Source organism: Acartia tonsa, chromosome 6 (assembly GCF_053477335.1).
Source record: "Acartia tonsa isolate MP-2025a chromosome 6, ASM5347733v1, whole genome shotgun sequence".
Classification (NCBI taxonomy): domain Eukaryota; kingdom Metazoa; phylum Arthropoda; class Copepoda; order Calanoida; family Acartiidae; genus Acartia; species Acartia tonsa.
Genome location: NC_137265.1, coordinates 49478037 through 49505042, shown reverse-complemented (window position 1 = coordinate 49505042; position 27006 = coordinate 49478037). Strand labels below are relative to the sequence as shown.

The 27006-nt window shown below is 33.8% G+C and overlaps 2 protein-coding genes across 10 annotated transcripts; both read right to left on the bottom strand.

The window, feature by feature from the left end:
• Positions 1-3: 3 nt before the first annotated feature.
• LSm7 (U6 snRNA-associated Sm-like protein LSm7) lies at positions 4-5807 on the bottom strand. The gene is made up of 6 exons (XM_080165203.1): positions 5680-5807; positions 4969-5042; positions 4146-4200; positions 3732-3792; positions 1632-1701; positions 4-925 (listed from the first exon to the last, which is right to left on the bottom strand). Exons 1-6 carry the CDS (start codon positions 5744-5746, stop codon positions 920-922), a joined length of 333 nt encoding a protein of 110 aa, XP_080021329.1. The 5' UTR covers positions 5747-5807; the 3' UTR covers positions 4-919.
• On the bottom strand, positions 5754-26979 carry LOC145322869 (heparin sulfate O-sulfotransferase-like). Of its 9 annotated transcripts, none has more exons than XM_080165194.1 (13): positions 26843-26979; positions 26165-26260; positions 25395-25477; positions 25010-25112; positions 24497-24558; positions 24078-24155; positions 19143-19202; positions 13069-13122; positions 12637-12727; positions 12156-12248; positions 7680-7998; positions 6279-6429; positions 5754-5868 (listed from the first exon to the last, which is right to left on the bottom strand). In XM_080165194.1, the coding sequence occupies exons 1-11, from the start codon at positions 26977-26979 to the stop codon at positions 7875-7877; spliced, it is 981 nt and encodes a 326-aa protein (XP_080021320.1). In that variant the 3' UTR covers positions 5754-5868; positions 6279-6429; positions 7680-7874. The 9 variants fall into 9 exon arrangements, with proteins under 9 accessions (XP_080021320.1, XP_080021323.1, XP_080021319.1 ...); XM_080165197.1 differs by having other exon boundaries at positions 6279-6417; positions 7734-7998; XM_080165193.1 differs by having other exon boundaries at positions 5754-6429.
• Between the last annotated feature and the right edge of the window lie 27 nt (positions 26980-27006).

Below are 27006 nucleotides of genomic sequence, written 5' to 3'. Positions count from 1 at the left end.
TAAATGATCAGATTTATTAATTAAGAAAGAGATATCACACATAGCAAATAATTGAGAAGCGTAAAAATAATAAATAACAACTTACTCATGGATAAAAACTGGTTTCTTATGTATTGTTGAGAATTATATTTTAGTTTGGAGGGATATAATACAATTTTTCTAACATTTTACTCATTTTAAATTGATTTAAATTGCTGATTATTTGAACCCGATTGTGCTAACGTAATATTGGAATGAAGAAAATTCGGCAGTTTGAGCTGTAAAAAATTTATTTATATATATGAATTAAAAAGAAATTATGATTTCATCAAGAAGTACTACATGCTATTGATTTTTAAAAAAAATTGCGTGCATTTCTGTAATCAAGCTTATTAATCAATTTAAGTCAAATCATAAATTAATACAGTTAAGTATGCAACAATAACATATTAACCCCGCGGGACTTAATTCGACCTAACTATTTAAAATGAAATTAAACCCTAATTGATCCTGACTGTAAATATTTAATAGAATTTGGTTATGGTACTCAAAATGTGTAAAAAGGGATGAAGTCAAATTACCTAATTATTAAACCCACCCACACATAACAACACACACACACAAAATATTCTAATAATTAAGCTATTAAAATACAGGGATCTAAAGGGATAAGACAATAGACGATAAATTGTTCTACATCCCTAATCAATTTACGAATACAAAAAAGCTGAAGAAAACAACTTTTTATGATTTTGAAAACTGTAATTATTATTGCTAGGAGTAGCCCAAACTACCCTCCCTCTGTTTTTAACAGTAGCTAAAGTACGTATTTTTGTTTTAAGAAAACTTGATTTGATATGAATTCCAAATAATGGTTCATGTTGAAAAGAGTTTCAGGTACCATAGTCCTCTTTTTAATCTTCTCCTCGTTGTAACCTTCTTAATCCTACAATGAACAATAAAAATAAGAAAATGTGGGAGGGGGGAGGGGGGGGGATAAAATAAGGAGTTCTGAAAATATTTTTTTAGTTTTTCTCATTCCTTGTCTGAAAAAACTAGGAGGGAAAAAAAATTTGCAGCAGGGGAAAAAATGAATCTTGTTCAGAATATACGCTCCTGAGGTTGATTCTTAAAAAAATTGTTTTCGTGCTTTTGGTGGATTTTTCACGAAAACAATTTTGCCCCACTAAGCGATTAGTGGGGCAATTTTTTTTAAAGAATCCATCTTTGAATGGAATAAGAAAAATAGATGATTCAACGGCAATAAAAATAAATCTACTTAATATTATTCCATTGCTAAGTTTATTCTTTGAAGGTAGAATCTATGATTTCTTAATTAACTATATTCAATATTTTCTTAATTTATTAACTTCAAAGAACTTTATGAAAAGAAATATAATAATTTTTACTAATCCGTTTTCACCAAAGTTAATTTTGTTTCTTTTTCTGATATTAAAAATTAACTTCTTTAAAAGTAAGAGTATATTTTATAAGAACTTGAAATGGAAAATTTTAATATTATGAAAACTACACTGATTTTGATAAACCATGTGTACAAAATAGTTGATATTTTTCCATGCAATATTAAAAGCATTTTATTTATAAATTCCCATGGCCAAGATTACTGAAACTGCTACAAAAAGTTAATGTACCTGTTGAACGAAAGGATTAGAAATTGCCTCCATGCCGTCGACAGGACAAATCAACACAACTGATGTTCCCCTGAAATTCATTATTATTCAGAATCCGAGGTAAATATTATCGAAGACTAAAATGTTTGCAGTCTCAATAAAGAAGTAGTCTAGATAAACAATTTCATAATTGAAAAAAATAACAAGTAGGAACATTAACAATCATAACAATTTGTTAGTTAACTAGCGGCTACGCACCTAGAAGCCTCTAGGGTCACAACCATAAAATAGTTTAAAACCTCCCTTGCACTTATAAGAAGCTTCGCTGTAAAGGAGAACCATATCGGTTCAGCGGTTAGTAAGATCCTTAGCTACAGACAAAAAAGCTTCCTACATTACACAGTAATGGAATCTTGACCACAAAGATTTTTTTATCCAATCTTGACAAGTGAGGTGTTTTTGGAAAGAGGAATATGCATAGAAAACGCCTATGTAAATTAGAAAATCCGCAGAAATCATATTTGCAAGTTATTTGCAAAAATCTGCAATGTTAATTTGCAAAATTAATTTCATGCCTTAAATGACTTATTTAGAAAAAGATCTTTTTATGAGATGTTGTTATCTATAAGTTTAGAACATAATTAAGGCAAAACAATTTTCTTTAGTGTTACTTTTTTCACCTTATATATGAAAAAAGAAGTTTCTCACATTTTATGATAAAAAAGGTATAGGAACAAAAAAAAAATTTTCTTGGTGTAAACACAATAATTGGCATAAAATCTATCATTCTAAAGATAAAAATCAGATATAGAATCCTTTTTAGAGTAAATATAGTGCAAAAAGTAATCAAGACATTTTTGCAAAGTATGAAAATCTAAAGAAAATAGTTCTTTTTGCTTTTGATATACATATCAGATAAATGTATATAAAATTAGTGATCAAAAACTATAAAACATGTTAAAATTGCACTTTTAGGTTTAAGAATTACTGAAGTAGTGCATAAAAACTCTTTTTGTGTAGTAATTAAACAAAATAAATGCCAAAAAAACAACTACAAAATGGTCTACTGGATTATAAAAACGCCTAATTGTGGATTTGAATTTATATTGTTTAATAACTTAATAAAAGGAGTTTTTATGTGCAACTTTGGTAATGAGTAAACCTAAAAGTGCATTTTAATCAATGATAGGGTTGAAAAAAGTTATAACTTGTTTTATAGTTTTTGATCACTAATTTTATATACATTTATCTGATATGCATATCAAAATCAAAAAGAACTATTTTCTTTAGATTTTCATACTTTGCAAAAATGTCTTGATTACTTTTTGCACTACATTTGCTCTAAAAAGGAGTCTATATCTGATTTTTACATTTAGGATGAGAGATTTTATGCCAATTATTGTGTTTACATCAAGAAAAAACATATTTTTTTGTTCCTATACCTTTTTTATCATAAATTGTGAGATATTGCTTTTTTCATATATAAGGTGAAAAAAGTAACACTAAAGAAACTTTTTTTTGCCTTAATTATGTTCTAAACTTATAGATAAACACATCTCATAAAAAGTTTTTTTCAAAATAAGTCATTTAAGGCATGAAATTTATTTTGCAAATTAACATTGCAGATTTTTGCAAATAACTTGCAAATATGATTTCTGCGGATTTTCTAATTTATATAGGCGTTTTCTATGTATATTCCTCTTTCCAAAAACACCTCACTTGTCAAGATTGGATAAAAAAATCTTTGTGGTCGAGATTCCATTACTGTGATTATATAATAGGATTATAGATAGTGGAAAAAAAGCTTTTTTTCATGTAATCCATGTTATTAATAATCTTCTAGAATACAAGCTTTTCTGGGGGAAATTCAATTTTCTAAAAATGTTGTCACTATTATTAGATTAAATCATATTTGACTAATATTAACAACAATCTTCTCAGCTATAAATTCCCTTTCCAGTTGGACGGATTATTGTGTCTGATTGGCCACAAGGGATTTATAAATTCAATTCTTTCTGTTTTCCTCACTAAGATGACTGAAACGGTCAGAACAAATAGGAGCTAAACAGGACAGCTGCAAATTACTTCCCTTTATGGATCTATCAATTTAGAAGATCTTACCTGCAGACAACCAACCCGAGTCCTCTTGTGTCTTCTGTCAACTTGTATGGATCATCAGGGTCTAAATAAAGATCAAATAAATCTGTTCAACATTTAAAAATTAATTCAATATTAAGAATGCTTTAAATAGCTGAAACATTTTTGCCTAGTGAATCTTAGAGAATTATTTTATTCAATTGCAATCTACCATGAACCAGATGAAGATAGCTAATATTATCTACAATTATAAGCCCGTGCCTTCGGTATCTCGGGGCTAAAACAACTGGTTTTAATCTTATGATTGTATATCTTTATATTCGTAGAAATCTAGATATAACTCAATGCTAGACATAATATTTCAGTATGGCTAAGATCCGGTTCTAATCCACCGGATATTAATTCAGGTTTCGAAGCGATGAAGTAAATAAAAATTACCTCTAAGATACTCGATACAGTTATCCAGAACAATATTTAACAAAGGATCAAAACCCTGAAAGAAAAGATACATAAGTAGATAGATGTTTTTAATCAGAGGTGAGGCAAAATTATTTTTGTAAAGAAAATCCTCCAAAATCGCTTACAAACTACAAAAATTAAATAAAATGATAAAAGGGTTATTAAAATAAGATTTTGTTTAATTTTTGTAGATTTTTATTTAATTTTGGAGCATTTTTTATGTGATTTTTGAGTATTTTGAAGTGACCCTAATTATTTTTTAAGAATCCACTTCGGTATGATATGAAATGGATCATTATTTGTCAGTGTGTTACTTTAATATCAAGAAACTTCTGAACTTAAGTCTAATTATTGTTTTGGATGTCACATGTCTGGTAAAATAAAACAGATGCCTTTTCACTTTCGTGGTTTGAGAACCAACCATAACCAGGGGTGTATATTCTGCACAAGATTTATTTTTTTTCCCTGCTACAAATTTTTTTTATTTTTTTCCCCCTAGTTTTTTCTCACCAAGAAGGGGGGAAAATGGAAAAATATTTAAAGAACTCTATATTTTATTTATTTTATCCCTCCTACCACACATTTTTTTTTGTATTTTTCACCAAGGAGGGGAGGGGAATGGAAAAAATATTTTCAGTTTTCTTAATTTTTACAATTTTTTCCCTCCAACCACTTATTTTTTATTCCCCCCCCCCCCCCCCTGAGCAGGGGATCCCATGTAGAATATACACCCCTGACCATAACTTAACTCAAAATCCGCGGGGAAGTAAAAAGTTTAACTCTTAGATGTGCGGGGGCTTACCTTTAATACCCCACTGCATTCTCTGCCACCAGAAAACTTCACTCGAATCTGTTTGTCCAAAAACTTCTGTAAATCTAAAAATTTAGACAAATAACAGCAACTGAATATTGAATATTTAAAAATTTCAGATAGGCATCAAATTAAAAATACTGGAACAGGTAAGAAAACTTCCCATTTAAAATACGGTGAAAATGGTGAACTTAAATCATATGATGATCATGTGTGGTAAAATTGATTTGGCGCTAGATGACGGGGAGAGTTTTACCATGGGTATCCTTTTATATAAAGTAGTAAGCGTTTTTTGTCTGTACTGAAGGATCTCGCCAACTGCTGAACTGATTTTGTTCTCCTTTACAGTGAAGCTTCTTATAGGTCCTAGGAAGGTTTTAAACTATTTTGGGAGAGGGTGTCTTCACCCCCCTCCCTCAAAAAATATCTTTTTTATCTTTTTGAAACTCAAATTTTAAATGGGATGAGGTCGACTTTTCCTCCTCCTACCTTAAGTAAAGTGCCCCTAGATGCTTCTAGGAGCGTAGCCGCTAGTAAATCATATAGAATGATAGAAAATCAACTTAAAAGGCAGAGTATGCTTTATTTAAGCTAGTTGCTTTGAATAAAAATTATACAAAAAGTATACAAGGCCTCAAAATTTAATATTTGCGCAATTTGTGAGAAATATCCCCCCCCCCCTTGCTACCCTTTTCTACTTACCCAAAATACTCTGCTTTTTCTTTTGTTCCGTGGGGGCATCACCCTTAGCTCCCTTTACATCCGCCATTGTGATATTCTGAAAGAATTTTATTTGGAATTCAATTCATGGTTGTTAGGGGTTTAAACTTAACTAACTACTAAATTTTGTATATTCTTAAATATTGTTGACTATTTTAAATTTTTAATGGACTATTCACAAAAGATAGGTGAAGAATTTAGAAAAAAAAAAGGTAATTTCTAATGGAAACATGTGCACTTAAAATGAATAAAGATGACTTACCGCTCATTCTTATTGACCAAAGCCAGAGAGAGGGGACAATGGGCTATTTATTACACTAGTCCCTAAAGTTTTATAATACCGTTTTCTTATTAGTTGCCATAAAACTTTGGGGGCTTTAGTGAATTTTTATTGGTTAGTCCATAGAGTTAGTGTTCAAACGTTTAATCCAATAACTTTCATCTACAGAAGGGGTAATTATGTGTATCATCATTGGAATGTACATCTATTTGCCATTGTCTTATCCAATAAGATCCCTAGACCAAAGCGTTAACTAAAATTTTAATATTAAAGAGTGATCTAAGTTGATAAAAATCTTCACCTCTCCTCAGTGAATAGTTCTATGTTACTTGTTATATAAATATTAAATGGCACATTGAGATTCAAAACTTGTTTAAATATTACACAAACATCACAGGATACAAATAACTTAAAATCTGTCAAGACTAGTGTTAACAAAACTAAAATTATTTCTACAATAATTGTATTTATGGGAAGGTCAAAATTAGTTTAAGATTTGAGTTAGACAATATATTTATTACCCAAGATGCTCAATCAGACAAAAAAAATCCATCCCAATAAAAAAAGAATTTCTAGCAGACTACCTTCTTTTAAATTATTAGAGCAAAGAATTTTTTAAACAAAAGAAATTCCTCAAGCTGAGAATTTTAACAGTTTATGGTTGCCTTTATGTATGGAAGGAATGAAAAACGTGTACATTGTACGGCGCTCTCTTAACAATAATGTGGCATGATTGTTCCACCCCAGTGTTACTAATGATCTATTTAAACCTAAAGGTATGCTAGAATAATAAAAATATTTATACTTCTAAGGAGAAAAAAACATTAAGGTTTTTTATTAATAATATAGTTTATTGAAAAGTAGAATATTCGGATGAAAATAATCAGGGAAAATATTAAGTTTCAAAGATTTTGTTGATAATAAAATTTTTCTAAAAAAAAACAACAAAGAACACATACAAAAGAAATATATTTCTTATAATTCTATTATTAAGATGTCCAAAAAGGTATCTTTTCAATTTTGAGCCTACTACAGTTTTCCACCGATAAGAAATTCAAATATGACTATAAATAAGGTACTGTAAACACTAAACAGTCAAAAGTAAAGTAAACATGAATTTGAGCAATAATATTGTAAGGGTGGTTGGTATGTAGCATACAGACTGAGTTAAATAACAAAAAAAAAACATTTATAACAACAAGTACCAGAATTTAAGTTTCTTCTACTTCCTAATAAGTACTAAACGGATTTGTATTATTAAGATATATAACACATAAAAAAAACTACTTTGCCTTTAACTTTTTCGCAAGCCAAGCAGTTTACCTTAGATACAAAATAAGTTTACAAAAATAAAGATTGACTAGAACTAAATATCAAAAAATCTAATAATATTTCCAGATATTGCTTTATTAAAAACAAATCAGACTTACAAGAGCGGTTGGGTTCAATAGTTGGATAGCTTTTAAAAATAACAATCATTTATCTACCGACTAATATGTATTTAAAATAAACCTACAAAGAGCATAATATAGCACATTCCTACTCTATTTACGGACAAGTGTTCAATTATGTCAAATAAATTACATAAAGACAGACCAACACATACCCTTGTAGAGTAAATACGCTCTTCCCACAAACCAATAAAACTATATTTAATAGTTGTCTATTTTCCACTTTAGAAGTTTTTAAATCTTAATCAAACCTTAAAAAATACAACTAAGAACGTTTAGGTCACTAGCATAATAAATAAGTTTACCAAACAAGCTTTCTACTAAACACAAATACTGAATGAATATAAAATATAATAATAAATAAAATAATTCGTCTCACGTCCAAAAACCAGTTTCTATGGTCATGATATAAAATAAATGCCTCTTCTTTTTTCTTCAGTGGAGCTTCACTTTGGTCTCACTTTCTCAAATACAAACTGTGGTTTGCCTTCCAGGGATTTTTGATTCTTCACCATTTTTTTCATCGTTTTAAAATGTTTCAGGGCAAAGTTGTAAAACTCTAACTCCATCCTATAAAACAAGATTTAGTTGTCAATGAATATTATTAAGGCAATGTGTATTGTTTTTCTAAGTATTTTTTGTCGATAGCTGCCAATTTTGAAGGAAAAATCAAGCTTAAATGTAATGGGCGGTTATTTGAGCATGGTTTTATATACGAGGTTTTTCCCCGGAGAGGGGGGGAAAAAGAAAAAATTCAAAATAAGGAATTATACCATATTTTTACTATATAAATCGGGGAAAGAAATTGAGAGGGGTGGGAGAAAGAAATTCAACAAGGTTGGTATATTAGTGAAAATTACTAGGGATGGCAATCCGCACAGTGGTCTATTTTGGCATTTTGGTGGACATTTCACCTACCTCTACTCAAAGTCAATTTTCTCAGCTTGTAGTTGATAGAATCGTTTAAAATAAAAAGCATGCGCCTTATTATTACTCAATACAACTTGTATATTCATTTAGAAAAGAAAAACAAAAGCCAACTGGTCTAGAAAATACTTTGAAACTTCGCTAAAATTTCATATTTTCATACTATTTTTTTTAAGTGGCAGAGAGCCTAAATTCGATGTTTTTAAGCAATAAAACGTTTAAAAACCTTGCAGCAATAATAAACATTACTGTAGAAATGATTATATAAAGGTAAATGCCCAATCACCAAACTTTGTGCAACATACGTTTAATACAACTAATTGAAGTTTCTTCACCTTTTTTCGGAGTTATTTTCTCTTAGATAAGTAGGGTCAAGCGGGGCATTAACCGGTAAGGGGCATTACCGGTAATTTTTTACCCACCTTCAGAAAATGACATTTTTCTCCATGTTTTAATCGACTGACAGAAAAAAACATTAAAGCAAATTTGTTCCTTATTAAATTGCCTACAAAAAAGTATAAAATGAAATTTTTGTGAGATGAATTTTAAGGGTACTTTTTGGGTCTCAAAGTCGGACGAAAATTTTTTTTTTTCAAAAATTTTTTCAGCTAGGTGTATAAAGATCAACCTACACAAAAATTGGTAAGACCTAGAACTGATCCTTAAAAACCTTTTGAACTAAGAATTGCCCGCTCTTTCCAAATCCGTTGAGAGCTTAAGTGTAGAGTTAATATTTTTTTCAAAAATGACCAAAGTTCGCGCGGGGTATTTTTTGGTAACGTTAAAAAAAAAATTCAAATTCGATTTTTAAGATAAATTTTCAGGTTTTCTTTGGTAAAATCTAAAATTCAATATGGGCTTTTTAAGAATTAGGCCAAAAAGTGAATAGAACAGTTTTTTTTATATAAAAAAATTTAAATTTTATTTTTTAAGAAAATTTTTGTGAAAAAAAAATCGAAATTTCTTGTCTTTTTAAAAAGATGATTTTTGACATAGAAGGAATAGTCTGATCTTTATGAAAATTTTTGTGGCTAATCCCCATAACATATACTAATTATGATTATTTATGTTTGACTGGCCGTTTGGCCGTTTTTCATCGATTTTTTTTTAGGTTGAAAAGACGTTACCCACAATGCCCCACCGTGGGGCATTTATTGGTAATTTCTTTGAGTCCAATTATGACAAACTTCTAAAAGTCCTAGGATAGCGTCCTATTAGGACCTGATAGTCATTTTCGTAAGCTTTCTAATGGTCTTGGTCCCATTTAAAAATATTAATATTTACCCCATTTTATGTTCAAAAAACCAAAAAAATTACCGGTAATGCCCCGCCTCACCCTAATAATACTTAATCTAGTACCTAATGTTTTCAGCTGTTTAATAGCTAAATCTAGAAATTGTAAAATTTTGTTATTAATATATCCAATAAAATCAATTAGAATACAAAAATTAAATGAAGAAGTTTAATTCTACTGAATTATTTGGGAATAGTCCATTTTGTGGCAACGCACCTTAAGGGGCTAATTGTCGTATTTTTAAGATGGCTTTTGTTAGGTTATTTTAGGTTAGGATAGGGACTATACTTAAACATTTGATGTTAAAATATCATTAAATAGTCTTGTAAAATGGCTAACAGCTGAGCAGCAGCCATTACCCAGCTGCCATATGAATTAGCCCCCACTATTTTTGAGAGTATTTTTAAGCTCAGCACCCATGAAAACCTACCCCTAGACACAACACAAGCCCTATCTACACATCATACTCTTGGCCACTCTCAGCCGTTTTCAACTGGTTCTCTAGCAGTTAAGCGGCTGGTACAAGAAATTTTTAAAATGGTTATTGGTAACATTTAACATGAATAAAAGCAAATTATGTTTCAAGAAGTTGTTACCTACGTAATAACTAATGGATTTGACCTGATATTGGCAAAAAAAGGCTATACGGCTGAGCCACTAGCCGTTAGCCATCACTTTTCCACCTTTATGTTTGATTTATGGAAAATAGGCCTACCAAGGAATACTCATGCCAAGTTTAATAACGAAATTCCGATTTTAAGTGCCATTTGCGCATGGATGACGAAAAGGAAGCATTAAACCTCCCCCCCCCCTCAAAAAATTAAAACATTCATTTTAAATCTCTGAAAGTCTCTTAATCTAGCATAGGCTCTTTGTGGGCAGTTTAATTGCATCAGAAATTAAAATTAACAGAGGAAATAAAAATATTGTAAAAAAATGTTTTTCTTATATTTGAACTTTAGAGTCTGGCCCCTAAAATTTAAGTTAAAATTTTGAAAAGACCGGGCCCTGCAACAACCTAAACTAAACATGAAACTATGGCATTATACCTGTATATTTAGAATAATATATGGTTTGGTATGTTGCGGGGCCCGGTTTTTAGTGAAAAACTATAAAAACTGAAAATTATTGCCAACATTTTTTGCAAAAATATTTAGGAAATGACATAATTTTTTTTAAAAACAACTATAAAATGGATAAAAAAAGTTTTTAAAAAATCTAAAACCCCAGTTTCCTAATATATCATTTAATATTATGAATATAAATAGGTTAAGAAACTTCATTGTATCAATGTAACACTGAAAAAAAATATTTTTTCCAAAGATGGTGAAAATTCAAAAGGCAAAATTCATGATGTGAAAATAATCCTGAACCTTCTTGTTTCAAAGTTCAAAATTCATCAACCAGTAGTTGAAAAGACAAAAACTCTTCGGTTTCATATGAGATAGGGTATATATTTTCAAAATAAATTATTAATTTTGAGGAATTCCAATGTTGATTTTTGGCGAAATGTCCGGCCTTAGACCGCTGTGATCCGGATCTGGAATCCGCCCAATTTTTGGGCTAATAGCCAAACGGCTGCTGGCTGAGCCGTTACTGGGCTTTTTTTGAGCAAAATTATCGATAATAATTAGGGTTGGCAATCCGAATCCGGAATCAGCCCGATTTTTAGCCAAAGGGGGGGGGCGAAAGTGACACTTTTTGAAACCAAAACTAAAGGTCAAAGGAACTCAACTAAAAAAAGAGTTACAGGTCTGACATTTTGCATGGCAGTTGCTTTATAGGGGTACAATATGGAACTGTGAAGAAACGGCGGCGCAACCGCCGAAAACCGCCGATAAAAGGCAACAAAAATTACGGCGGGAAACGGCGGTTTTGGCGGTTGCGCCGCCGTTTCTTCACAGTTCCATATTGTACCCCTATAAAGCAACTGCCATGCAAAATCTCAGACCTGTAACCCTTTTTTTAGTCGAGTTCCTTTGTTGACTCTTAGTTTTGGTTTCAAAAAGTGTCACTTTCGCCCCCCCCCTTTGGAATTCGAATCCGGAATCCGTTTTTTAATAGCGGATTCTGGATTCTTAATTGGTAGGCTAAAATTAGCGTCTTGAGTTTTTTCTTTCAACTGCCTCTTCTTGAAGGCAAATATTATCATCATTACATATAAAATCTTTTAAAATCTGGTTCGATTATCGAAAGTGAATTATAGAGAACACCAAGAACAAGAACATTCATTTTTAGGACATATGTAGCACTAAATTTAAATTTTTAAAAGAAAATCCTTTTAAAATACTGCTAGAATCCGGAATCCGAATCCGGAATCCGCAAGGAATCCGCCATTTTTTTGACGGATTCTTTTAAGAATCCGGAATCCGAATCCGGCCCAAAAATTTGACGGATTGCCACCACTAAAAATTACACTCCTGAGGTTAAGCCATTAACGTCCTTTTATAATACTGACGGATTGTCAAAGCAAAAATTAGAGTAGCTGCGCTACCAGAAACGCTACCTGTAAATTGCCGAGCTCTGCATTAGTTTTTTAGTTTCCTCGGACACAGGATCTTTGTGTTTGGTCTTCTTTATGTGGGATTTGCCAGTTTCACTGAAAGAAGACGTTTCTATTTCATCTCAATATTGTTGTCAAAGCGAGTCTAATTTACAACGTGATACATTTCAAGTAATGTATAGGACTTGTTTGAAAGTTAGATCCATAATTTATTTTTGTGATGGTTGTTAGGGTCTTGCATTATGTGGATTTAAATTATTGGTTGAAAAGTTGCGACACTGCGAGTTTGAACAAACCATTTAAGATTTAATCAAAAAATTTCAACCAACGAGCTCAAAAATCTTTTGGCGCTTGTATAATTTTAGGTCCAATGTCCCCCCCCCCTTCCATGTAATTTTCAAACTTTGAAATTAATAGGTAACAAAAGTAACTAAGCTTAGTTTAAAATGACAGACGCGTTGTATTTTAAAAATAAAAATATTACCTTAAATACGCCATTGATCCTTGGAAAAAGTCGGGCAGTAAGAACTCCAAAACTTCGACAAAGGATTCAAAATCCTCGGTTACACCAACAACTAAAATGATCATTATTAAAACAAAATATATAAATTATTTTCTTCCTGCTTCATATTTAACCATAGGGGAAAGAGACAAGCGCATATAAATTAAGAGTAACTTTCCAAAGGAGATGTTTTCTTCTTTTTATACTATTACAGTCTTTAATAAGACAAAATAGGAATACCTACAATATTTGATTTAACTAGCGGAAAGTTAAATACTACAAGAACTTATGTTTAGGTTAATTACATAAAATACACCAAAGTTACCAATAGTTTTTAATGCCAAAAATTATTCTTTCAAGTACAAATCTTTTTTGTTGTAAAATTAAAAAAGCAAAGTTAAGTAATCAACGTACCTAGATAATTATTGATAAGGTTTGCTTTGGCCTGCTCTAGGGCCCAGTGTGAACCTAAACAAGTAATTGTTTTCTGCCATTCAGTTTTAATATTTGATGCAGGGAGAGGACATTTTTCTTTAAATTAAGCTAAACTAAATATTTTTAAGAACGTTTTCGTATCGTGGACTATAGAGCCTAAATCTTGATTGTTTAGTGCAAATTGGCAGTGTCCAAACTTTCCGACCAAAAATCTTAATCTACAGAAAGGATAGGGTAAAGCGGGGCGAACTCGGTCTTTTTTTCGGTTTTTTGAACCTGCAAATCGTAAAAATTATTTTTTTTAAATGGGACCAAGACCAGTAGAAAGATCTCGGAAAAGTCGATCAGGTCCTAAAGGGACGTAAACCTAGGGGATGCTATGTTGGTCATGTCTACGCCGTGCATCCACCTCTACTATAGCAGCAACACCATCAGCAGCAGAAGCAGAGCCAAGAACCAACACACACAATCTCCCACCCTTCAGGAGAGATCATCAACATCAACAGTGGTTTATCATTAGATCCGACAATGAGGCACATTCCTCAGCTGAACAGTGTTTTTAATATGGTTGACAAAGAATAAGACGACACCAGCCTGTCTTATTTGGCTATTACTAATCAGAGCTGGAATTGAACAAAACCCAGGCCCTAAATGGTTCTGCGCACTCTGCAACAAACAGCTTTCACCAGTATCAGTAGAATGTTCCATCTGCTTCAAATGGCTCCATGTCAAATGCTCCGGCCTTAAATCATCTAACGAACGGAGAAAACTAAAAACCTGGACTGGACCATGCTGCAAAGGTTCCCCCCTTCCCCCCAAATTTTCACCCCCTAAATCTTCACCCCCCAAATCTTCACCCCCTAAATCTTCCCCCAAACATTCCAAAGCTCCCCCCCGTAAACGTAACCCCCCTTCTTCCCCCCCACCCCCACCCAACCCCCGCCCCACAGCGAACCTTCTCCCCAACAGAGGTTACAACACTAAAGTATTGCAATGGAATATAAATGGCATCCAGAGTAAACTAGATGAACTTCTTCACTACATGGAGAAGAACAAGACCCTCATCGCTGCAATACAAGAGACTAAGCTTACACGTCTTTCTAAAGAAAAGAAAACACCAAACTACACATTTGTGAGACAAGACCGCGGCAAAGACAAGGGAGGAGGGCTAGCTTTTCTTATTCATAAGGAAGTTAGCTTCAATCTCGAAAAAACTCCAGCAAGACTTGCACAGGATCCACACTTGGAATCCTTGACCATCTCTATACCTAGCAAGGACTCGCCACTCTACATCAGAAATGTGTACATACCACCACAGAGCAGCTGTACAACTGGTTATGTTCCCCCTCTCAATGATCTTTTCACAGGTCTCGGTGACTCCTACTACATTTTAGGAGACGTGAATGCCCACAACATCCTTTGGCATTCAGATGCCACCAACGACACAAGAGGTGAAGAACTAGCCGATGCTGTAGCCAATCAAGACTGCGCCATCATTAACCTTGACATGCCTACCAGAGTTACCAGCACAGCATCCACAGCTCCTGACGTAAGCATAGCCTCGTCAAACCTCATACCTGTAACGAATTGGACAGTAGAAAATAAGATGAGCTCCGACCACCTGCCCATCACTATAAGTCTGACAGCTGAACTTTCTAAATCCAACACAAAACACCAAACCTACATGAATTTTTCCAAAGCTGACTGGCCAAAATTCACTTCCTTCACTGAAAATATATTTACCAACGCCAGACCAGTCAGTGATGTCCACAAAGCAGAAAAATTTTTCCGTAAAACCCTTCAAAAAGCATCAAAGAAGTTCATTCCAGCAGGCAGAATCCCTCAGACCTTCAACGCTCTCCCAACAGAAGCTGCTAGACTTATTAACCAGCGTGACGACATCAAAAAAGCTAACCCAGCTGACAACAGATTGCAAGATTTGAACAAACAAATCACTAAAACAATCAACGAACATCGAAAGAAGAAGTGGACTGAACACCTTGCCACCTGTCAGCCTGGTTCCAAGAAACTCTGGAAAACCATCAAGAGTCTTGGAAACCAACCACATCAACCAGACAACCAAGGTATTAGCTTTAATGACAAAACTTACTCTCACGCCAGGAAAATTGCTGACCAATTCAACAGGCAATACACTCCAGAATGCAAGAAGAAACCTAACCAAGCTCTGCGCCGTACACTAAGATCCTTGAAGAAAAAATCTAAACATCAACAGATTATTTTCACACCAGAGCAAACGTTAGCTGCAATCAAGAAAGCCAAGAACTCAAAAGCTCTTGGCCCGGATGATCTGTCACCTGTTACCTTAAAACATCTTGGACCCAACGGCATCAGGTTTCTCACAGAGATTTTTAACAACTGCATGAAGCAATCGATCATCCCAAGCATCTGGAAGACGGCCAAGATCATACCTTTACTGAAACCAGGCAAGCAATCCAACCTCGGACCGAGCTACAGACCAGTCTCATTACTGTCACCTGCCATCAAGATTCTCGAAGCTCTACTCCTCCCCCATGTCAAGGAGGCCGTCCAACTTGCTGACCACCAACACGGTTTCAGGAAAGGTAGATCCACATGTACTGCTCTATTTTCAATCATAGACCACGTACATAAAGGTTTAAACAGAAAGAAACCATCACATAGAACCTTGTCAGTTGCCATAGACCTGTCCAAGGCATTTGACACAGTAGATCACCAGCTCCTCCTTGATGATATCAATCAACTCTATCTTAATGACTACATCAAGAAATTTCTATGTGCATACCTAAGAGGCAGGCAGACCTATGTTGTATTTAGAAATTCTAAATGCAAATATAGGAAGGTAAAACAGGGTGTCCCGCAAGGTGGCGTCCTGTCTCCAGTCCTGTTTAACCTTTACATGGCCTCCATGCCGCAACCCCCGGGAGACATCAAACTCGTCACATACGCGGACGACGGCAACATTCTCAACTCTGGCCCGGTAATTGAACCAATTATCAAAGAGATAAACTCTTACCTCTCGGTCCTGGACAACTGGTTCAAAAGCCGTAATTTGTTCATCTCTCCATCAAAATCATCTGCCACAGTTTTTACTACATTCTCCAATGAAGTAAGTATGGAACTTGGGGTTGAAATAGCTGGAGAGAAAGTTCCCACAGTGAAAAAACCAAAAATCCTTGGGATCACTTTCGATGGCCTCCTTTCCTTCAGGGAACACACCAAGAACCTGAAATCCAATATCCAGTCCAGGAATAACATCCTTAAAGCTCTCACTGGAACTTCTTGGGGAAAGGACAAGGAAGTCATTGTTAACACCTACAAGGCAACAGGTCAATCCTTGCTCAACTACTGTTGCCCAATCTGGACACCAGCCCTCAGCAAAACCTCCTGGGAAGACCTCCAGACAGCCCAGAACACAGCCCTCAGAGTGGCCACTGGCTGTCACACCATGTCTGATTCTGACCACCTACACTCAGAGACAAAGGTTATGCAGGTGCGCCAGCATTGTGAAATGTTGAGCAAGCAATTTCTACTCGCAACTCAAAAATCGGGACACCCTAATAGAGTGGACCTGATTTCCCCACCCCCAGCCAGGCAGATGAAACAGACCTTGAAGTCCAAATTTGGCAACGAAATAAGGAGTATCTCCAGACCTAACTTGCCAGAGGAGGACTACAAATCCAAGTTGAAGCTGATTCACACCAAAACTGTGAAAAATGTCATCAACTACACCACCAACAAGGTCCTAAATGCCCGTCCTCCAGAGATAAACAGAACGGAGCTCTCCATGCCCAGAACAACCAGATCTACTCTGGCACAGCTGAGATCTGGATACAGCACTTATCTAAACAGTTACAAGGCCCGTATAGATAAGACTGGTTCCATAGTGGATAAATGCCCCAACTGTGACAGTTCTCACACTACGTCGCATTTATTCAACTGTCAACAAAACCCGACCAGCCTCACAGTTAAAGATCTATGGAAAAACCCTGTCAAAACTGCCAGATTCCTAAATCTGGCAACAGATGTTGATGATCACGGTTAGAAGGACCTGGACTACAGAAAGAAAGAAACGTAAACCTAGGACATTGGGAAGTTTGTCAAAATTGATCTCTAAAACGGCACCGACTTCGCCCCGCCTTGAGGCGAAGTCGGTAGGGCATTTTCAAGCTTCAAAAAATCGATGACGTATTGATTTTATTACAGCATGCCCAAAAGGTAAAAGTTGCTAAATGTAATAAAGAGTATGCACAAAAAATTTTATTAAGATAGGTCAATTTTTTCTACCAAAAAAAATAATTTTTCCTTAGTACGCGAAATTTGACTTTTTTTTCGAAAATTTTTTTGATAAAAAACATAAAAATACTACTAGAAAAAATAACTTTTTATGACTTTAAAGGCCTGATCCTTAAAATTCAGGCAATTTTGAATAGATTTGGCCAAAAAAAAATTAGTTCTATTAGCAAAATTTCCTAAAAAAATCAAGTTGAAAAAAAGAGAAAAGTTTGGCAAAATCTGTGGTCGATTTTCCAGCTTCAAAAAACCTATGACATAGTGATTTAATTACAGCATGCCCTAAAGGTTAAAGTTGCTAAATGTAATAAAGAGCATTCACAAAAAAAAATTATGAACATCGGACAATTTTTTCTACAAAAAAAAAATAAATTTTTTCGAAGTACGAGAAATTTGACTTTTTTTCTCGAAAATTTCACTTTTTTATATAAAATTGAAAAAGTTAGTATAAAAAGTGAAAAAACCGAATTCGCCCCGCTTCACTTTTAGTCGATTTAAGAAAAAACTATACAAGCTTTTTTAAAGTTTTAAACGGAAATGGATAGCCTATTAGATTCTTAATAAGTCCCCTGAAGACGTCTAAGCTCTAGCTCTTACCAGTTTTTGTCCAACTTTGTCCGACCGAAGCAAAAAAATCTAAAAAAAAATTTTTTGTCGTCCGACTTTAATACCCAATAAGTACCCTAAAAATTCATCTCACAAAAATTTTATCAGGGGTGTATATTCTGCATGGGATCCCCGGCTCAGGGGGGGGGGGGGAAATAAAAAATAAGTGGTTGGAGGGAAAAAAAATGTAAAAATTAAGAAAACTGAAAACATTTTTTCCATTTCGCCCCCCTCCTTGGTTAAAAAAACTAAAAAAATGTGTGGTAGGAGGGATAAAATAAATAAAATATAGAGTTCTTTAAATATTTTTCTATTTCCCCCCCTACTTTTAAAGAAAAATCTAGGGGGGAAAAAAAATAAAAAATTTTGTAGCAGGGGAAAAAAAATAAATCTTGTGCAGAATATACACCCCTGAATTTTATACTTTTTTGCAGGGTTTCGGATCCGCATTGATTTTATGCGGATCCGGATCCGGATCCTCAAAATTTGGTCAGTGCGGATCCGGATCCGGATCTTTGACAATAAAAATAAAATCACCAAATTTTTCAAAAAAATTTATTCTTCAATTCGAAGTCAAAAATACTTTTAATTTTCAAGTCTGAACCTAAACCTTAAAGATTGGCTCTCATCAAGAGAATGTCTGAGATTTTATATAAATTTAGGTAGATTTTTCCATTTTTTCCGCATTTTTTGGAGTCTAAGGATCCGGATCCGGATCCGCATTTTTTTTGCGGATCCGGATCCGGATCCTTGGACTCAAAATATGCGGATCCTTGCGGATCCGGATCCGAAACCCTGCTTTTTTGTAGGCAATTTAATAAGGAACAAATTTGATTTTATGTTTTTTTCTGTCAGTCGATTAGAACATGGAGAAAAATGTCATTTAATAAAGGTGGTCAAAAAAATACCGACTTCACCTCAAAACCGAGATCACCCCGCTTTACCCTAATTGTCTTAGTTGAGGATGAATATCAATTTATCGTACATTGTCTTATCCGTTTAAATATAAACTAAGTGTTGGTAACATTTTTTTTTATTAAAGCGTTTGGATCATTAAACCATGTCTTTTTAGATAAGCAATTTCTCAGGGAAAGTTATTATTGAAAAAATGTAGTGGAAATAATCTTAACACTAAGTATTTTTTAGGAAAGCAATACCTGGGTCCCAGCAATGTACAGAGGATCCACAAAAGAAAGGAACCTGCATCCATAGTTTCTGTTAACATTCAATCATTCAAGAACCCATCACTAGCACGACCTTGGTCTATAAGTCAAAGCCAATCTTGCAGTGGCGTGCGAACCGAAGGGGGCATTTGGGGCAATCGCCCCCCCCTAGCGACCAAAACGCCCCCCCCCCCTGCCCCTCCCCTAGCAACCGCCCCCCCCTTAATGTTAAAAAATGCCCCATTTTGCCCCCCCCTGGTCAACAAAAATGCCCCTTTTTGCCCCCTACCCTACAAAAAGCAAAACTATCCCAGTTTCCAAAAAAAATATCAAGAAATACTCAAAAAAAATTTTAGCGCTTCGCGCCAAACAGACAGTTACTAATTATCTAACCTTACCAAATTTTTAAATTAGTGTAGAAATTAATTTATAATCTTTTTTCATTGAACATAACAAACCAGGTTATAGGAAGTATTTTATTTTGTATTATATAAACTTTTTACCAAAGAAATTTTGTACATCCCCAATGATGATACACAAAATTACCCCTTATATAGTGGATGAAATGTATGGAAACTCGACTTAATTAACCAACCAATCAAAATTCCATTAAAGTCCAAAAAGTTGTTGAGCCAACGAATAAGAAAATTTTATATGAAATATTGGGGACTAGTGTAATAAATAGCCCAAAAACCCCTCCCTCCCTGCATATTTGAAGAAAAAAATTTGCGCTTCGCGCCCTTCCAAATGGTTTCTGCTATAAATATTGGGGATTAGTGTAATAAATAGCCCAAAAACCACTCCCTCCCTGCATATTTGAAGAAAAAAATTTGCGCTTCGCGCCCTTCCAAATGGTTTCTGCTATGAAATATTTGGGACTAGTGTAATAAATAGCCCAAAAACCCCTCCCTCCCTGCATATTTGAAGAAAAAAATTTGCGCTTCGCGGCCTTCCAAATAGTTTCTGCTATGAAATATTGGGGACTAGTGTAATAAATAGCCCAAAAACCCCTCCCTCCCTGCATATTTGAAGAAAAAAATTTGCGCTTGGCGCCCTTCCAAATGGTTTCTGCTATGAAATATTGGGGACTAGTGTAATAAATAGCCCAAAAACCCCTCCCTCCCTGCATATTTACAGGGTGGCCACAAGGTTTTTTAAAAAAATCCGTACATTTCCGTGCATGCTAAAAAAAAAATCCGTACATTTTTCCGTACATTTCCGTACATTTCCGTACATTTTTCTACTATGTAGTAAATATATTATTTAGTAAAATTGGTTTCATACTAGGTACTGATCAAGATCAATTTTTCAATTAAAGTTAGAACAAAACTTATTTAACAAAAGTTGATACTTTATGGATGGTATTAATTAATCTAAAGAAAATTTTGAAATTGGGCTCCAGGTTCAGGTACTGCAGGCCTCCAGGTAGATCCTAGACAGGTAAAAATTGAAATTTTTTACTTAAAAAGTTAGAACAAAACTTATTTAACTAAAGTAGCTTTTTTATAGATAGTATTAACTAATTTGAAGAAAATTTTGAAATCGGGCTCCAGGTTCAGGTACTGCAGGCCTCCAGAACAAAACTTATTTAACAAAAGTTGTTTCTTTATGGATTGTAGGAACAAATTTGGAGAAAATTTTGAAATAGGGCTCCAGGTCCAGGTACTGCAGGTCTCCAGGTGGATCCCAGAGTCAGACAGGTAAAAACTGAAAAATTTTTCTATTAGAGTTAGAACAAAACTTATTAACCAAAAGTTGATACTTCATAGATGGTATTAACTAATTTAAAGAAAATTTTGAAATTGGGCTCCAGGTTCAGGTACTGCAGGCCTCCAGGTGGATCCTGGACAGGTAAAAATCGAATTTTTTTACTTTAAAAGTTAGAACAAAACTTATTTAACAAAAGTTGATACTTTATGGATGGTATTAACTAATTTAAAGCAAATTTTAAAGTTGGGCTCCAGGTAGATCCTGGACAGTAAAAATTGAAATTTTTTAGTATAAAAGTTAGAACAAAACTTATTTAACAAAAGTTGATACTTTATGGATGGTAGGAACTAATTTGAAGAAAATTTTAAAATCGGGCTTCAGGTTCAGGTACTGCAGGCCTCCAGGTGGATCCTGGACAGATAAAAACTGAAAATTTTTTCTAATAAAGTTAGAACAAAACTTGATATCGTCTTTTTCTTCAAATTAGGTAATACTAGCTAAAAAGTAACAACTTTTGTTAAATTTTTTTCCTAACTTAAATAGTAAATAATTTCCGTTTTTACCTGTTCCTTGATCCTACCTTGATCCTACCAGTACCTTGACCTGGGGCCCGATTTTAAAATTTTCTTCAAATTAGTTAATACCATCTATAAAGAAACCACTTTTGTTAAATAAGTTTTGTTCTAACTTTTAAAGTAAAAAATTCAATTTTTACCTGTCCTGGATTTACCTGGAGGCCTGCAGAACCTGAACCTGGAGCCCGATTTCAAAATTTTCTTTAAATTAGATAATACCATCTATAAAGAAGCTACTTTTGTTTAATAAGTTTTGTTCTAACTTTTAAAGTAAAAATTTTCAATTTTTACCCGTCCACGATCTACCTGGATGCCTGCAGTATCTGAACCTGGAGCCCAATTTCAAAATTTTCTTAAAATTAGTTAATACCATTCATAAAGTATCAACTTTTGTTAAATAAGTTTTGTTCTAACTTTAATAGAAAAAAATGTCAGTTTTTACCTGTCCAGGATCCATCTGGAGGCCTGCAGTACCTTGACCTGGAGCCCGATTTAAAAATTTTCTTCAAATTAGTTCCTACCATCCATAAAGAAGCCACTTTTGCTAAATAAGTTTTGATCTAACTTTTAAAGTAAAAAAAATTCAATTTTTACCTGTCCAGGATCTACCTAGAGGCCTGCAGCACCTGAACCTGGAGACCGATTTCAAATTTTTTTTTAAATTAGTCAATACCATCTATAAAGAAGCTACTTTTGTTAAATAAGTTTTGTTATAACTTTTAAAGTAAAAATTTTCAATTTTTACCAGTCCAGGATCCACCTGGAGGCCTGCAGTACCTGAACCTGGAGCCCGATTTCAAAATTTTCTTCAAATTAGTCAATACCATCTATAAAGAAGCTACTTTTGTTAAATAAGTTTTGTTCTTACTTGAAATTTTTTTTTACTTGTCCAGAATCCACCTGGAGGCCTGGAGTACCGGAACCTGGAGGCCGAATCCAAAATTTTTTTAAAAATAGGAAAACTACATCCCAAAAGGAAACTTTTTGTCAAATAACCTATCCTCTCACTCCAAAGACAAAGCCTATAATCACTGTTTACGCAAAAGTGTCAGAACTCCCCCCCCCCCCTTGAATAGAAACTTTGAAGACAAATCTTGAATAGTTTGAATGATTCAACTTCTGGTACACCATTCTTGTCCAAACTGGTTTCCGTGAAATCTAAATGTAACTTACAAATATTATAATGATACAGAACAAAAAATGGATCATGGAAAGAAAACGAAGTTGCCGGTTTCATCGTATTTTTTCACAGCAGCTTTTGAAGGGTTATTTCAGGTTAGGTTAGGTTAATTAAATGTCAATGATTGCCCCGCAGGGTTAGAAAATATGCCCCACAGGGCTAGAGCCCCCTACAGGGGCTAGAAATAGGAGAAAGGCTACTGTGAAAAAAACGACAAAACCGGAAACTTCGTTTTCTTTTCATGATCCCAAAAAATGATACATTTTACTTAATTTTTAAAGATAATACACTAATTATAACACCATGCTCGGAAATTCCGTACACCAAAATGAAAAATCCGTACAATCCGTACATTTTTTTAGCACTTTTTTAAAAATCCGTACATTTCCGTACATTTCCGTACATCCGTACATTGTGGCCACCCTGTATTTAAAGAAAAAAATTTGCGCTTCGCGCCCTTCCAAATGGCTTCTGCTTTTTAACAATGAAAGGACAATTAATTTTTTTTTATTTTTTACATAGTTCATTATATCTTTGGTTTTTATGGTACAATAAATTTTTTTGTGGATTATAATATTAAAAAAAATAAAATTTCTCGCTGTTTTGAGCATCCAGTATGTAATTTACTTTGACTGTCATCACACAACATACAGGAAAAAGGATTTGTGACTTTTTCTACCTAAAATATATATTTATTTCAACAGATGCTCTTTAAATCTACTTGTCTGTATTCTTATTAATGATTTTTTGTGCTTTGCTACTTAAAGATGTTGTCATCCTTGTTGTCATACAATAAAGAAATATTTAAAATCATTTTTTCATATTAGGTTGATTTTTGGTAAATTATTTCCAAAATGAGTGTTTTTATCTCCCCCCCCCCTTAATTTTTTTAATGGGGTTATTCATCCTTCCTGCTGAGATTTTATAACATCCCCTTCCACCCATTAAAAATGTTTTGTGGTGGAGGGGGGGGAGGGGGAAAGGTTAATTTATCTTCTGTACTATTTTTTCGAAGATGCTTTCTAGCTCCTTTCCGTTCGGTCATTGCAGGGTGGGGAGAAGAGATGGGGGGGGGGAAGAGGTGGGGGATTAAAATGGGAAATAGGGATGGGGGAAGGGATGGGGAAGAAGGGATAAGGATTAGGAGGCCCATAATCAAATAATCCCACCCCTTAAAACGCCCTTATTTAAAATTAGTATATATAATCAAAATGCCCCCCCCTTAAGCAAAGTGCCCCCCCGGGGCACTTTGATTTAGGGGGGGGCAAAATTTTACAAAATCTTCAAAATGCCCCCCCCTAGACAAAGTGCTTCGCACACCACTGCAATCTTGTTACTTATTGACGCATTTTATTGCACAATCTTTTTCTGAAAGTCCTGCTTTATATCTGACAAGGCATTCCCCCTATACTAATTTACTACCTATCATAAATAGCGCATTAGAATTATTTGAATGATTTTCCTTTGGATCGCAGTCCGGCTGTCCAAGTTTTACACACTGGTCAAAACTCGTGGTGTCTCCAGCTTTAGACCTCACTTTGTCTGAAATGTTATTAAATATTTTGAATGGTGAAAAAGTTGAAGATTGACGTAATACATCAAATAAAAACAATCAATTTTCTTAATAATGATCTAGATATGTTGCTTCAAGAAAAACTGTTGTCAAAATATTTCTGCCATTTCAGATTCTTAATGATTTTGCATGTTTATTTTATACTAAGAAACATTGAGACAATATTTCGAAAATCTGATAATTTAAACCTATAGGTATTTTCAATCTTTTCAGTAGTGGAAAAACTCAATAAAGTAAATAAACTCATAAAATATCTTTTTTTTGTAGCCCCACTACTCTATAAATAAATCTTATAAGATGTCCGTATTACCTAAAACATCATCTCCATATCTTAGAAAGTAATAATAGGATACAAGTCTATCCAGAGGTTTTCTGAAACAAAATATTTTGATAATAAATATAGAATAGGAAATCCAAAATAAATGCAGTTGAGTTTATCCTATTATGTACAGTAGTAAGGTTTTTTTTTGTCTGAAGCTTAAGATCTCAATAGCTTCTGAACCGATTGGATTCCCCTTCTTAGGTAAGCTTCATAGGTCCTGTGATGGTTTATGGCTATTTTTTCTATATTTAGGTCTAGGGATAGTTTTAAGCTATTTCTATAGCCCCTCTCTGACCCTTTGAATACAGATATGCTAGATGCTAGGGGCATACCCGCTAGTTCAAATTAAATCAATACTGAAAGTTTGGAGTATAATTTTGAAATTGAAGCAACGTAAAAATAAAACAAGGAAATATATGCTAGCAAGAGGTGCAGCAACAAGTACAACAATATAACAACAATCATGATAAATAATGAAAATCTAAATAATGAATCACTAACCTGATGATATTAATATAAATTGGGTAGAATTCAATGCCAAGCTTTCTTGGGTTAAAATATGAAAAATGTCCATGTAGTAAAATAGGTCGGTCAGACCAATCTGTAATTCAAATAATTATCTTTCATTGTCAGATAAACTAAAGCGAATCTTAAAACAAGGGATTGTGTTGTGTAAGTGAAGTGGGCATCTACAAAATCTTGACGTGAATAGGTTGTGTGAAGGGGACATTGGACTGTAAATTATAGTAGTCCTCGACGTTTTCTAATTAGTTAGCTTCAAAACTTTATGTACTTTAAACAAATCTTGATTGGATGGTCAAAGCTAAGATTAAAACTTTTTACCTCCCCAACAGACAACTAGAGGACGCGAAAGATTAAATTCCTGAAATATTTCTTGATAATGTGATGAGATCCGCAGAGGTTAAGGAGTGCTTGTGTCCCGTCAACCTAACTTGGACAATTCTCATTCTAGAAACAATAAATCTTTATGTAGCGAAGCAATGTTGAAATATTATGGATGAAAACTAAAGGAGATCAGTCAGAATTATCCTTATAATAAAGTAACAGTAACAGGATGTTTGTTTGTATGTTTGTACCGAAGGATCTCGCTTACCGCTGAATCGATCGGGTTCTCCTTAACAGGGTAGATTCTCATAGGTCTCGGGAAGGTTTATAACTATTTTGGGGGAGAGTACCGCCACCCTCCCAAGAGAAATTACAAAAAATCAAAAAAATGTTTACGTTCTCGATTTAACAAAGAAATTCCAACGAAACATAAACGTCAAGTGCAACATAAACAGACACATTTTAAATATAAAAAAAATTTAAGTGCCACTAGAGGCCTCTAGGGGCGTAGCCACTAGTACATAATATTGTAATGTGTATAATTGTAATTGTAAAAGAAAAAAAACGTGAGTGTTGACTTGTATAATAACATAAGTTAGAGGTATAGTATTTTTCCTCAATAACAGTTATCTCAAATTATATGTATATTATATATATAACAATCATGTCTGTAAATATCACAGCAACATATCAAAAGATTCTCTTAATAAGTCAATTTAAAGTAGAGCTAGTTTTAAGAACTAGAACTTTCAAGAACCTTGCACATTTATATGTCTTTGTTATAGAGTAGCTTCACTACAAACAACTCACCCATTAACAGGATAAAGTTCGTAGGCAATGTTCATCAGCGACGTACTGCCAGTCTTGGGGACTCGATTGTATATCAGAACAGAATTGTGCTTCCCCCTAATTTGAGACAATTTTATGAAAAATAATCTAATTTTTTCGAGAGAAAAAGTAAGAATTTAATGCAGCTCATTACGTGAAAAGGACATTTAAAGACATTATTTATATTTCTAGAAAAGGGATAGTTGCATGAAGTGCATTTCAATTATAAGTTGCAATTATGCCATCAAACATATATATTATATACGTTTGTATTACAATAAATAAACAATTAGACACAACTTAATAAGTAGTTATGCTGTTTTTGTGTAAGTAAGCTAGCTATATAAATTGCATATATCACAAGAATACGATTTTCAAGTCATTTTTTAAAAACTACAAGGTAGAAAATTGAAATTCTTTCAAATTAATATTCAGTTCAGGCGCGTCTCTCTTTTGGACTATGTAGTCCAGAGAAAACGGCCACCCTGTTCCTCCATCTTTCAAATGTATGCCCTATAAATGTACTTTAAACCATTTCAGAGGGAAGAAAGCAGTTCACTAAATTCAAGTTTAATTGCATTTAGTGCAACTACTCCTTTTAAAATATCTTTTTTTTCAGGCTAAGTAGCTAAATCAATTGGGAATCATGCATAGAATTACCTTTTATCAACTGTACTCTGTTCATAACTAACATATTTTCTGGATGTATCATTATTATTTAATATATAGAAATGATAATAGGATAAAATCATTAATACTGTCAACAAAAATAATAAATATGTTTTGGCTGTATTCATTTTGTTTGTGTGCAGCTAACTCTGCTC

Bases quoted from the DNA above. Each gene is read 5' to 3' on its own strand.
- LOC145322869 (XM_080165193.1), bottom strand. From the start codon at position 26,979: ATGAATACAGCCAAAACATATTTATTATTTTTGTTGACAGTATTAATG. The intron at 12,728-13,068 runs GTACGTTGATTA...TGATCATTTTAG, and splicing joins CCTTATCAATAATTATCTAG to TTGTTGGTGTAACCGAGGAT. The intron at 7,999-12,155 runs GTAGCGTTTCTG...CTTGTTTTATAG, and splicing joins CAGAGCTCGGCAATTTACAG to GATGGAGTTAGAGTTTTACA.
- LSm7 (XM_080165203.1), bottom strand. From the start codon at position 5,746: ATGGCGGATGTAAAGGGAGCTAAGGGTGATGCCCCCACGGAACAAAAG. The intron at 3,793-4,145 runs GTAATTTTTATT...ATCTTTATTTAG, and splicing joins CTGTATCGAGTATCTTAGAG to ACCCTGATGATCCATACAAG. The intron at 1,702-3,731 runs GTAAGATCTTCT...AATGAATTTCAG, and splicing joins CTCGGGTTGGTTGTCTGCAG to GGGAACATCAGTTGTGTTGA.